This window comes from Alexandromys fortis, unplaced genomic scaffold (assembly GCF_014885135.2).
Source record: "Alexandromys fortis isolate MF-2015 unplaced genomic scaffold, M_Fortis_MF-2015_v1.1 scaffold_0, whole genome shotgun sequence".
Taxonomy (NCBI): domain Eukaryota; kingdom Metazoa; phylum Chordata; class Mammalia; order Rodentia; family Cricetidae; genus Alexandromys; species Alexandromys fortis.
Window position 1 is genome coordinate 4350783 of NW_026067949.1, and position 13189 is coordinate 4363971.

Below are 13189 nucleotides of genomic sequence, written 5' to 3' on the forward strand. Positions count from 1 at the left end.
ATGGGAAAATGCATTTGATCCCTTCAAAGATAGTGCCACTAGAAGCCCTATGATTCTGAAGACTCTTCAGGATAGTGGTTCTCAACTTGTTGGGGGAGACCCCTTTGGGGATCGAGTGACCAGTGACCCCTTCACAGGGGTTGGCATATCAGATATTTACATTGCAGACATTTACATACCAGTAGCAAAATTAGTTATAAAGTAGCGATGAAATAATTTTATGCTTGGGGGTCACCACAACATGAGGAACTGTATTAAAGGATCATAGAATTGGGAAGGTTGAGAACCTCTGCTTTAGGAGATTAAAACTCTTTATTGAAATAGATACTAAGAAACTGTAGGGTGGCGAGGTAGCTCAGTCGATGAGGTATCTACCAATCCATTTTCTACCCTCAGCACTGCATATGTCCTAGTTTCGTTCCTAGTCTGTGCTTGTTTGTGTTTGAATCAGTCTCACTCTGTAGCCCAGACTGACTGACCAGGAAATTGTTGTAATTGAGGTCCAGACTGACTCCTGCCTCCATCTCCCACGTGCTAACGTTGTAGGTGTCAATCATCATACCTGGCACAGGCTATTGTTGCAGATAAAGAAATTGGAATGTGGAAATGCTGAGAAAGCTGATGATGGTTCCTCAGTCGTAGGATTTAGCATTCCACTTCCTTGTAGCTCCTCTTCTCCAGGACTACCCCTGATATGGTGGACTACTTCCGCTTCTCGCTCCTTTATCCATTCTTCTTGTTCCCTGTTGTTCTGCGTCATATGTTAATTATTAAGCCTTTCTTCCGTATCATTAATCTTTCCTTTGTCTCCATCACCCCTAACTGAACACGCTTTTTGCTCCTTAAAATATCCATGACACTTATCCGTCATTTCTAAAACTCCCGCATCGCTCTTTTCAAATCTGCCTGTATCTTTATGGTGACTTCTTCTCCTTTCATAGTCTCAGATCTTCCTCTTGTTCTTCAACAACCGCTTATTTAGTTTTCTGCCTTCTTTCTGACCATTGTATTATCAGAAATTCTTGGTGTCTAAGGCACTCTGTGTTGTGTTGTTTTGTTTTGTTTTTCTGCTGGGGAGTTTCTGGGCGGGTTGTCTAATTTTGGATTATGAGCAGAGGTCATCTGTGATCCTGATGAGCTGTTATTTGACGATTTGTTCCCCCCTAAAAAAAAGATTGTGTTGGAGACACCCAAGCCCGAGACCACGTTTTAAAATGTGTCATTTGAGATATTCCTAAAAGATAGAGGTGGCAAGAATAGACAGTTAAAATGCATAGAACAAGTCTATAGCTCTGTATTTCTCAGAAGAATTTTCCGTCACGTGCAGAGCACAGACAGATACACGCAAGTGCCCACGTTGTCACAGCCGTGCTCAACGGTCTCTTCTGTCTGAAGACTCTTCCACATTGGTCTGACATACTCCTTCCATAAATTCTGTCTTACTTTCCTCTTTCTCCTGCTGAAACAGTGTTGAATTGCTTAGCCGAGGATTCTACAGGCTTTTTTTTTTCCTGTGATGCTTTGCTCTTAGGGTGATTTCAGGGTTTTTTTTTGGGGGGGGGGGTGTTATTGCTTTTGTTTTAGAGGTTGATTGGCTTGATTGTGACTGGTCCAGAGCTGTCAACTGCTAGGGCCCATTCCTTGAGAATGTTCAGATTATCCAGAAAACACACTTCCTTTTTTTTCCAGTTCAGCACTGGCGGAGACAGAATGAGGGGAAGTGGGGATATGTGTTTGGAGGCACAAGTCCTAGTGAGGAGCTGAGGCAAGGACTTCCCGAGACACCCAGCTTCCGCTGCACCTGGGAACACAAACCCTTCTGGTTCAGCAACTCTGGGAAAGAGCATCCAATCTCTTCTAGGCCAGAGAAGTGTGGGAAAGCAGGAAACATTCCTCTAACCACCAGGAATATCAGATGGTCTAAGAACCCAGACCCTCCACACAGAACATCCAAGTCTTCCTGGGGCTTTGCCCCCACCCCCTTCTCTCTCCACTTCCTTCACCTCTGACTGGGGCTGCTGTCACAAACTGTCACATGCCAAGTGGCTTGAACTCCCTGTCTCACAATTCTATAGACAGGTCCCAAATCAGGTACTGCCTGGGGTTTGTTCCTCCTGAGAGCTGAAGGAGAATCGGTTCTCTGCTGATGGAGTAGCTTTGGGCAGCCCCAGGGTGAACAGCTTGTGTTTTCTCATTCACTTCCTGTTACAAATGCCTATCTCTGTACCCCAATGCCCTCCTTTTATGGGGGGACACATTTGTCGTGAATTAATTCCACCCTAATGACCCACTTTAACTCCTTTGTCTCCGTGTCTTAGTCAGGATTACTGTTGCTGTGAAGAAACACCGCCACCAAAGCAACTATTCATCATTGAAGGAAGTCAGGACAGGAACTCAAACAGGACAGGAACCTGGAAACAGGAGCTGATGCAGAGGTGATGGAGGAGTATTGCCTACTGGTTTGCTCTTCATGGCTTGCTCAGCTTGCTTTCTTATGGGACCCAGGACCACCAGCCTAGGGATAGCATCACCCACAATGGGCTGTTCCCTCCCCTATCAATCCATCATTAAGAAAATGCCCTACATGCTCACCTACAGCCTGATCTTAGAGAGGCATTTTCTCGGTTGAAGTTTCCTCCACTCTGAAGACTCTAATTGGTGTAATGTTGACATAAAACTAGCCAGAACACTCCATAAGGACCCTATCTCTAAAGAATGTCAGATTCTGCCCTTGTCTGTGGAGGCTCTCAGTCTGCTCGCTACTCTTCTCTCTGTTTTGCCTTTTCTCCTATCTCCTTTGCTTTTTTGAGTCATTATATCTGTATCCCTAGTAGGCTATTTGTAGTGAGGATTCCTAGAACCAGCGGAAGTAAGGTTCGTGCACGCGTTCAGCTCCTATGCGCATCAGCACGCATCCAGACGCATCAGGGCTCCTGATGCCCCTCCACAGAAATGTCATGGCTGCCGGCTTCGGCATCTCCTCCACACAGCATGGACCGCCGTGATACTAAATCACTCTACTTGTAAACACCTTCTGTCCGTCACCTAAAATGCCATGCAACCCAGTGAGGCAACGCACCACACTGAGAGCCTGCGTCCTCTCTGCCCAGTTTCCCAATGACTTTTCCTTTGTCTCTGTTCAGCTTTCCTCTGCTTGCCCAACAAGTGCCTATTCCAAGCAATTATAAGCGAACTGTCACTTTAAAAGGAAAAAAAGAGAGCCGCCTAGTGACCTTCCTTGGGAACACGTTGCTAAGTTGGTGTTTTTGTCCAGAGACTTGGCTGCAGCTTCCCAGGGAGCAACCTCACTTACCCCCAGCACACCCCTTCGCTCATTCCTGAAAGATTCCCTGGCTTGACCGAGAGGTCTCTCATCACATCCCTCCAATTCCAGAAAGTGGAATCTGCAAACTGCGTTTCGTAGAGTGGATTAAGGTAAATCAGCTTCTAACGGAACCCGAGCCACAGACCCAGTATCCTGCTTTCACCTCCTTGCAGTTCCGGCTTGGAGACCAGCCCCTCCCTGGGTGCCATGGGAGCCGATCGAATGCATTGTAACTTTAGGGACTCTCCTTTCACTTGTAGTTTTGCTTTCTGAATGGGAAGTAGGGGCGCTACGGAAACAGCTTTGATTTCTGCAGCAGTCTGCTGTCTGGCTTGCAGCGGAAATGCCAGCCAGGCGTTCACGGAGGAGTAGCGCCGTCCTCTCTGGCCAGTGTGCTGCTAAACTCTGGCTGCATGTTGCTTTCAGGCCTTTGGTTTAGCCTGTTTCAGAGGCGTGGGTGGGGAGTACTCGATGCTGCAAACTTCACTTTCATTAGTATTGGAGCAAGGGCTGAACCACAGGGCTGAGGACTGCCAAGCTCCAGGAAAGATCTACAGGCTGTCAGTTAAACTGATTGCTTTCTTCTTTGCAAAGAGGTGTGATGAGAAACTAATAAAATCTAATGGGGAATACATGTCTGCTATTGCATTTTCTATAAATGCTTCTGCAAATAAGTGTAGTGCCAGTAGGATGCATAGAGAGAGGGGTGGATAAAAGAGATGTGTGTGTGTGTAGACACACACATATATAGATATAGATATAGATATAGATATAGATATAGATATAGATATAGATATAGATATAGATATAGATATAGATATAGATATAGATATAGATATAGATATAGATAGATATAGATATAGATATAGATATAGATATATACATAGATGGAATTAGATAGATATTTGACCTAGAGTTCATTTACAGAGCCATTCATTTGAGTTTTCATTGAGCATCAATAATGCAGTGGAGGATGAATTCAGCTTTACCTTATGCCAACATGACTTAGACCAGGTTCAATGCTGGGAGTTGGCTAGGGAAGCAGATGCATGGACAGATCATGAGAGCCCTGTGAGCTAGTGCCAAAGGAGATTTGTAAAACCATCTAGAGCTTGATGAACAACAGGACTGAGTCCAGAGAGGAACTTCCCCCATTCCCAGTCCACTGCTTGGCCATAGAGCACAGCCTGTGTACTGACCTGCCTGCTGCAGGGAACGGTGTCATAACCCTCCGATTAAGTGACCACACACAGCTACGCGGCTAACCTGTACTTGAGAAGTACAGTATTCTAGCCACTGGCTAGAATAATTTGTTGTTATGTAATTAATCATAAAAGACAGCATAAAAGAAAGCTCCTGAGATTTCCCAGCTTTGAATGGGAGGGTAGGAATGTCTCTTGTCTCTGAAGAGAGAAAGTGAGCATGGGTAAGAGGGGCCAGAGGTTCCAGACATACTTTAAATGGACACACACACACACAAAGAAAGAAAGGAAAAAGGAAGGAAGGAAGGAAGGAAGGAAGGAAGGAAGGAAGGAAGGAAGGAAGGAAAGAAGGAAGGAAAGGCAGCCTGGGCCTATAGGAAGGAGAAATGAGACCTGGTTGTGGCTGCTGCCACAGCTTGAAAACAAAACTTAAAGAGAACAAGAGGAGTGGGGCATCAATACCCTAAGGTTTTCCTTACGATTCTTTTCTGTCCCCAAGCTCTTTTCTCCCCTCTTTATCCCTTCCTCCCACTTTCCCTCCCAGTCATGAGCTCTTCTTATGACCATCCTGGTTAAAACACAAAAACCAAAGCATTGGTTCTCAACCTGTGGGCTGCAACACCCTTTGAGGGTAAAACAGGGGTCGCCAAAGACCATTGGAAAACACAGATATTGATACTGGGGGAACTGGGTGGTGGCCAAGCCTATTTTATTAGGGTTGCCAAGGTCCAGGTTCTGACCCTAACTCTGGCAACATGTTTAATAATAAACCCATAAAACCTACCAACACAGAGAGCCTGATCTGCGACGGGCACTGGATTACAATCTTAGTATGGAGCCTGTAATAACCCCTCACCCCTTGAGATAGGAGGTAGGGCTGGGACTTTACAGAACTGACAGTGTTGTTCCAAGATGGCGCAGCTGGTGAGAAGAGGAAACTCTGAACCCAGTGTTTTGTTTTTTACAAAGCCTTCACTATTTAAAGCCTTAATTTCTTTGTAAAAAATTAACGCACCATCCTTGGGACAGCTTTGATTGAGAGATGCCTCTTTCTCTCAGTTCTCTGCATCCTGCAGGGTCATCACAGAGTCCTGGATGTGACTCTGGGTGACTTTAGAGACGGACAGTCGATGGTCAGATAACAGTGTGAGTACTTTCCTTTAAAAAAGTGTTGCTTTTCTGAACTGTGTAAAACAGATTATAGGCCTGGCGATGCCTATGCCATTCCTCGCTGCTGTAGTATCTGTGGCTTTGCGTTTGCAAGGATTTTCACAATAAGGAGCTAGTACACAACAGTGATGGGTACTTTGTTTAGTAAGACTTAGGTCAAAGAGTGTGGTGCCTGGGACTGGAAATCTTGGACCCACCAAGTGCCCAGGTCAGACTCTGCATGTGAGATTTGAAAGCTGTGACTTGGAGCACATGGCATAACCTGTCAAATACTCTGTTCCTAGAATCTGCATTGGCGTGTGCCCTACTGCAAGCTGTTCCCTGGGAATGAGCAGAATGCATGTGTTGAAAGACTGCAAAACTCTGTTTCTGCAAATCAGGGCTCTTATTTTGATATTGCCATGAAATGTATTAAGAAGTGGCCAAGGCAAATGCTGATGACAGGGGCTTATTAAAGCTGAGTCGTGTTTATTCATCTTTTCTGAGCAGCAGTGTTCATAAGAAAGATAAATTTGGGTGCCATTCGATTTTCTTCAAAACTCATTCGAAGGTAATGATCGGGAAAGAACGGGGAGAGGGAAAACAAGTCCGTTGCATTTCTCATTTGCCACTTCTACTTTTTTCTTCCGTGAATGACTTTTTTCTTAATTTTTGGAGAGTTGGTTTTCCAATTACTAAAACACTTCACATTCTTTATTTCCAGTTCCTAAGGACCAGCAGTGTCCATCAGAGGTGTACTGTCTGTCTGCACTCCTTGTAAGTTTCCTGCCCCCTCCAGTACTCCCCGCCCCTTTATCACTGGGCCTGCTTTTTTTTTTTAATCTTTTCCCCCTCTGTTAGAACTTTCTGAGCAGTCTGTGCATGACAACTGACATGCAGATCATTTGTTTTTCATGAATATGCTAATTCCCTGGGTGGGTCAGCAAAACCTTGGACACCTGGGGTGAGCTGCTTAACTGGCCCAGGGCAGCTAAGATTTGTCTCCCATGGGATCAAGAAAGGCTTAAGATTTGTCAGTCCTGTGCCTAATATTTCTCCTCATCGTCTCTCATTTAATCTTCACAGTAGCCTAGGGAAGCTCCGAAGGACTCCAGAATGTGCCCATGAGAATGGACTCTTAGGCAGATACACTTGCACTGAGTGGGGTGCGCAGAGGCTCTGGGATAAACAACAGACAAATTGCAGTTCCTGCTCTCCTGGAACTCTAACAGCGATGGGCAGACCCTGATGTACAGTTCCCAAAGCAGATTGGCAGTAAGTATTATAGAGAAAGAAGTCGTTGTAGGGCACTCACAAAGTTCTTGGCAGGTCCATAACACAATGGAAAGTCATTGTAGGAAGAACTGTTAGGGAAGACCCACATGAAAGTGAACTATTACCAGAGACCCAAGGGAACTCTGGGGTGTGTGTGTGTGTGTGTGTGTGTGTGTGTGTGTGTGTGTAGATGAAAGACACACAAAAGGGGTGGGTTGGATTTCACTCATTAGGCAAAGAAAAGTCATTGGAGGACTCTGAGTGGCGGAATGTCATGATCCTACCTAATATCCAGCATTCAGCCTGGCTTCCATGTTGGGACAACTATAGCTGAGCTGTATGTGGAGCAGAAGAGTCAGTCTGCAGGGGAGACAGGGGCTCTAGAGGCTATGGGACTTGGCTTGACCACCGTGTTAGTTGGAAGCAGAAGTCTTCGGGGTATAGTGCTGGATACTACTAGAAAGCTGGCAGATTTCTGGGAGATGGGATGCTGAATTAGCAGGATCTCCCAGGAGTAGAAATCTACTGGGGAATTGTCTCCCCTGACTCTGGACACTGTGTCCAGAGTGTGTCCTCGGTGAGCAATCTGCAGGCTGGGGACCTTGCATGTTGATAGGGTAGGACAGTTCCAGTCGATGGCTCCTGACCCAGGAAAGCCAAAGGTGTAACTATTATTCCTTTAAAAACGGCGGCGGCGTGGGTGTGTGGACAAACACAGGATAGACGCAAAAGGAAGAGACGGACACGCGGCTCCCACGTGGGTGCGCTTTAATGGGGAGAGGGGAACACAGTAAGGGGTGGGACGTGCAGACACACAAGGATAGGGGGAAAAGGGCCAAGAGAGGGGCCAAGAGAGAGCGAAACCTCGTGGACGCTCGCTTTTAACGGGGGGCGCAAGGTTATCTGGGAGGAATGGCCTTCACCTGGGCGCGCGGGCGCCAAGGTGTTCGTACTCCAGGAGGAGTCTGGGAGCTGTAGTTTCCAAGGGAATAACAGTAACTCCGACTTTAAGGCCAAAAGCCTGAGATGAGGGTGTGCAGGGTTATGTAATGTGAATTCTAGTTGGTCTTAATAATAAAAATCCTGAGTCAGATGTAGGAGTAAATGCTGAAAGATCAGAGAAGCAGAACAGCCAGCCACTAGTTCTTACCTCTACCGAATCCTTAGACTGAATGGGCAATCCTGTCTCTAGGAATCCTCAGACTGAATTCCCCGAGTTCCTGTCTCTTCCTGCCTTATATTCCTTTCTCCATCCAGCCTTATCCCTTCCTGTCTCCTCCCCCCTGTTATTGGGATTAAAGGAATGTGACTCCCAAGTACTGGATTAAAGGTGTGAGCTACTTTGAGACCAGATCAATCTAGTGTAGCCCAGGGTGACCTTGAACTCACAGAGATCCCTCTGCCTTTGCATCCCTAGTACTGGGATTAAACGTGTGTGCCACCTTTGCCTGGCCTCTATGGCTAACTTGTGACTAGCTCCACACTCTGATTCTCAGGCGAGCTTTAATTGTTGTAGCACAAACAAAATATCACTACAATTGGGGGCTGGGGTGAGTTCTGATGTCCTAAGAAGAGAGGGCCTGGGTGTGAGAAGATAGAAGAATCCTGGCTCTAAGGGGTTGTGGTGAAATAGGCTCATTCTCCTCTTGTATTTATTCTTTTGGGGTCTTAGATATTTATTCGGTGACCCTGATTTTGGAAGTGACTTTTCACCTGATCCATTCAGACTCAAAAACCAAAGTAACTTTGGAAAGATGCTCCCAGGCCCAAAGAATTGTTGTAAGATATTAGTTTAAGATGTATTACATCCTTTTATGCTGTGGAATATTTGTTTAATTTAATATTTGCAAAGACATGTTGTATTTTTTTCATGTTGCATTTGTTTAACTCTGTTAAGCTGTTACTTTGCATGCCTAAAACACCTGATTGGCCTAATAAAGAACTGAACCACCAATAGCTGCGCAGGAGAGGCATAGGTGGGGCTGGGATGCAGAGAGAATAGATAGAAGGAGAAATCTGGGCTCAAAGAGCAAGGATCAAGAAAAGAGGAATGAGAGGAAGACTACAGGGTCCAGCCACCCAGCCATGCAGCCAGCCACGGAGTAAGAAGGAAAGAAAGAGATATATAGAATAAAGATAAAAAGCCCAGGGCCAAAACATAAAGAGAAATGAGATAATTTAAGTTAGAAAAACTGGCTGAAACAAGTTAAAGTCAGGCATTCACAAATTAGGATCCGTAAATGTATCTGGAAGCTGGGTGGTGGCTTACCAAAGAGTAAAACAAACAAACAAGAAAACTACACAGAACAGTAAGTCCCCAGTTTTTTTAAGTATCCCTTGATCTAGTCAAGTTGACATGAAAATAATAACAGGGATGCTATATCACAGGAGGGTGAAAACAGCCAAGGGTGGCTGCAGGGGTTCTGTGTTGGCGGAATGGGAAGACTGTAGCACAGACTCATAAGCAGAGGCCAACAGCTTCCATCAGGGTCAAGAGAGGTAACCCTGACACCATCACAGACTGGATTCTAGCATTCTGAGGATGCGTCTAGACTCAGAGTGTCGATGTGGGAAAGATCCATGTGCATATGGTATTCCAGGCCAAGAGTTAAGATAAGACAGCCAGGGGAGTGAGAACAGGCTGAGCCAAACACTCCAGCATTCGATGCTGGGGAGATGAGAAACCAGCCAAGGTGCCTGAAAAGGAGCAGCTGGTGAGTGGCATGAACACTGGGAAGGAACCTGTCCCAGAGGCCGGGTGAAGAAAGTGCTTTGACAACACATCTGTACGTGAAGGAGAGAACTGGCCATCCAACAAACAGACCCCAGCAAGAGTATGCACAGGATGTATTAGACACCCAGAATAATAAAGATTAAGAAAGGGGGAGCATTTCTGGTGTGTTGTTAGAAAGACTGAAAAATGGAGCAACAGCTACAAGAGAAGTGAAATGGTGAGAAGACATTTTTGTGTAAGGAAAAGTCAGGTTATTTTGAACCCTAGCAGGAATGAACCTACAGAGCAGGAAGAAATGGCTGTCTAGGCAGCAGGGTTGGGGTGGGAGATTACAAGATCATAGTCCTGGGGACGGACACAGTGGGACTCACTGATCGCCAGGAGCTGGGCTAGGGGAAGGCAGAGACCACAGCACAGTAGCAAGCAGAAGAGGAAGCGGAGGAGTGCTGTGACCAGTGGGAGTTGCAGAAAGTTGGCGCCCTCTCTGGTCTCACCTCTCTGCTCCTTGAAACAAGAAGGCGATTAAAAATTGAGACTGAGAGGCCAAAAAGAGAAGAAAGTCAGAGATGGTCCTTTGAAGCCGACTTCCAGCCAGGGTTCATCTGCCCACTAGGGTGTACCAGGGGCAGAGGGCTAGCAAGCCCCCTTCTCTTACATCCCCATTCCTGGGGCTTGCCATGCTTGTTGTGTAAGCTTCAGTCTGCCTGCATCAACAACAAAGAGACAGGGATGATCTCACGATGCCTGATCTCTTCCTTGTTTTTTTCTCAGAAACCATCACAGCCAAGATGAATCCCAAGGAAGAAAAAGTAAAAATAATTTCAGAGGTAAGTCCCGGCCTCGCTCCCCTTGGTGCCCTTTGTGGGTAAGGAAGTTCAGTCTGGCAACAAGCATTTATTGCATGTGTTAAAGGCGATGCTTCAGACAAACTCAGTTTAGATGGTTCTGAGAACCTGAAGAGCTGTGGGGAGCTGTGCTCTGCACAGTTGCTGGATTCATGAATGGCCACTAGAGTTCTAGAACATTCAGGCAGAGATGGCACTTCCAGCTGCCTGCCGGGTTCCAGAGCCTTCATCAGAAGTGAGGTCCCAGAAAAGCTGGCTTGACTGCAACTCAGGGTTGCCTTGTTGGAACATGTCTGTCTAATCGTTTGCTGGCCTGTGACTAACTAGGAATGGCCGCGGGCTCGGATTCTCCAAGACAGAGCTATCTGTTAGAAACACACACTCCCAGCTTGATTTCAGATCATTTGAATACCAAATTATCACTTTTTTTACACCCACCAAGTACAGAGGCATGCTTGGGCCAAAGTTAGTTTAAATTAACATATGCCAGAACGAGCACTCCGAGCGTTCTTTATCAGCCTTTGTTGGGGAAAGAGGCAGATGATGAAGGCTACACAGCCGTGCATAGCCTGGGCCTCGCCTCTACCTGAATGTTCTGGAAATTTTGTCACCACTTCAGGAATCCAGCACACAGCAGTTATCACTGTCCGCTCCTGGGCACAGCTCATAGAACACTATTCTAATAAACTTAACCATTTCTGATCATTGTAAGTTATGAATAAAAGCCTGTCCCTACAGTCTTGTCTTTTCTGACTCCCTGTGTATAAAAACTCAGACCAGGCAAGGGATGCCACCTACAGTGGAGACCGCAGCCCATTTAGCAGAGGCCAGAGTGTCTCTCCAAACCCTAACACCTCCTCAAATTAGGGATCATGGAGTTGAGAATACAGAACACAAAGCCTGCAGGTACTTTTTGTTTTATTTTTATTTTCTGTGCATTGCACGCATGTCAGTGTGAAGGTGTCGGAACCCCTGGAACTGGAGCTACAGGCAGGTAGGAGCACAGTGTAGATTCTGGGAACTAAACCTGTAAGAACTGGGTCCCCTGTAAGAGCAGCCAGTATTCTTAACCACTGGGCCATCTCTCCAGGCCCCTGATGGCACCCTTAATAAAACCATACAGATGAACTTTAAGCAAGTTGTCACATGCTTGTGAGCTACACACACCTCTGTCTGTTGTTCATTCATCCAGCAGTGAGGAAAGCCATGACTGTGGGCTTGCATTTGAGCCTCACATAACTCTTGCTGGACCCCGTCCATTAGTAGAAAACAAATGACCTAAACTCCTCAATGGTGTGTTCAAGTCAAAGAAAACTAAGAATTGGACTTTGAGCCACGCCTGCCCACCTGGACATTGTCATCCTCTCTGGGAATCTCTGAGCTAAGAGCGGTCCTTCACCAGCAGGTCTAAGGAGAGGTGTGAGGATGGAGCCTCTGCTCAGAACTCCAGGTAGACAGAGCTCATACAAAACCAAAAGCCCAAGCCAAGCCCATTCTCTGGCTGGGATTTCTTGGCTCCCTCCTCTGGAACTGACCTCTGTGTCTTCCCTGACCCCAGTAGCCAAGGAGGAAGGGGATGAATAGGGACGTGGGTCAGCCATCTGCCCCAGGAAGGGGATGAATAGAGACGTGGATCAGCCATCTGTCTCAGGTCTCTATGAAGCTTTACACCATTAACATTCAAGCTCTGTGTTCCAATTGTGCCTCAGTGGATTCAGCAAGGCAGCAAGAGCCTTGATGTTTCTGTTGTCTATTCGTTTATTATTGAGATTACCTCACTTTGTAATTAAGGCTGGCCTTCTGCTTCCTACACAGCCCAGGCTATCCTGGTCTTCCCACCTCAGCTACCAAGGGCAGGGATGGCAGAAGCTTACTACACATTCAGTCATCTTGCAGTTTCTCATTCACTCAGAAGGGCTGATGCATAGCAGGGAATGTTAAAGTCTGAGCACCTCAGAGATTTTTAGCTCTGACCTCTTAAATTAAAAAAAAAAAAAGGCAATGGCCCCACTTTTCCCTCCCCAAATTCCCTGCGAGTTGAAACTCCTGCTAATTCAACCTACAGTCCTTTCCTGCATCTCAGCCTGGAGAGCAGCAAATGAAACCTCAAATGTGAATCCACTGCCTGTCCATCTGTCTTGGAAGTTCCCCTTGGTGGTCGCCTCTCTTAGAATGAGATTGGGGACCACACTGTGTGTATACACTGTAGCCCCAGGGCCTGGTATACAGTAAGTGCTCAATAGATGTTCAAAGCATGAAGGAACAATCATAGCAATAACAATGCAGCTTTAGCACCATCGCGTGGACAATGTCTCAGTTAGTGTGGAAGTCCCCCAGAGCCTGCCTGTATTGAGAAAAAGTGATGGTGGGTGACCCCTTCAATGTTGTTAACTGTCCCTTTGCTCATTCCCATGGTAGTGGGAGCTGGAGGCTAGAGTTTCAGGGAGAAACTACCTGAGGAGTCTCTTCTCTCTTTGTGTTTTGACAAAGGAGTTCACCGGCGATGATGTGGACACAGAGGTGGGAAGACGGAAGAAGAATTCAAAGGTCCAAAGACAACAGAGGAAAAAAAAGGTAAGAAATGATGAGAAACTGCATCCGTCTATGTAGAATATTTTTGATACATATCACTGATGGGCAGTCTGCCTGCCCCTCTGGG

At 46.3% G+C, this 13189-nt stretch overlaps 1 protein-coding gene across 2 annotated transcripts in view; it reads left to right on the top strand.

Annotated features, from left to right (window-relative positions):
- Positions 1–3247: 3247 nt before the first annotated feature.
- Positions 3248–13189, top strand: part of Cc2d2a (coiled-coil and C2 domain containing 2A) — a 75335-nt gene continuing 65393 nt past the window's right edge. The window contains exons 1-5 of one of the 2 annotated variants that reach the window (XM_050150061.1): positions 3248–3435; positions 6401–6453; positions 6763–6951; positions 10457–10512; positions 13021–13104. In XM_050150061.1, the coding sequence (XP_050006018.1) occupies positions 10474–10512; positions 13021–13104 (123 nt within the window). In that variant the 5' untranslated portion in view covers positions 3248–3435; positions 6401–6453; positions 6763–6951; positions 10457–10473. The remainder of the gene's footprint in view (positions 3436–6400; positions 6454–6762; positions 6952–10456; positions 10513–13020; positions 13105–13189) is intronic. The other variant, XM_050150062.1, reaches the window with a different exon arrangement.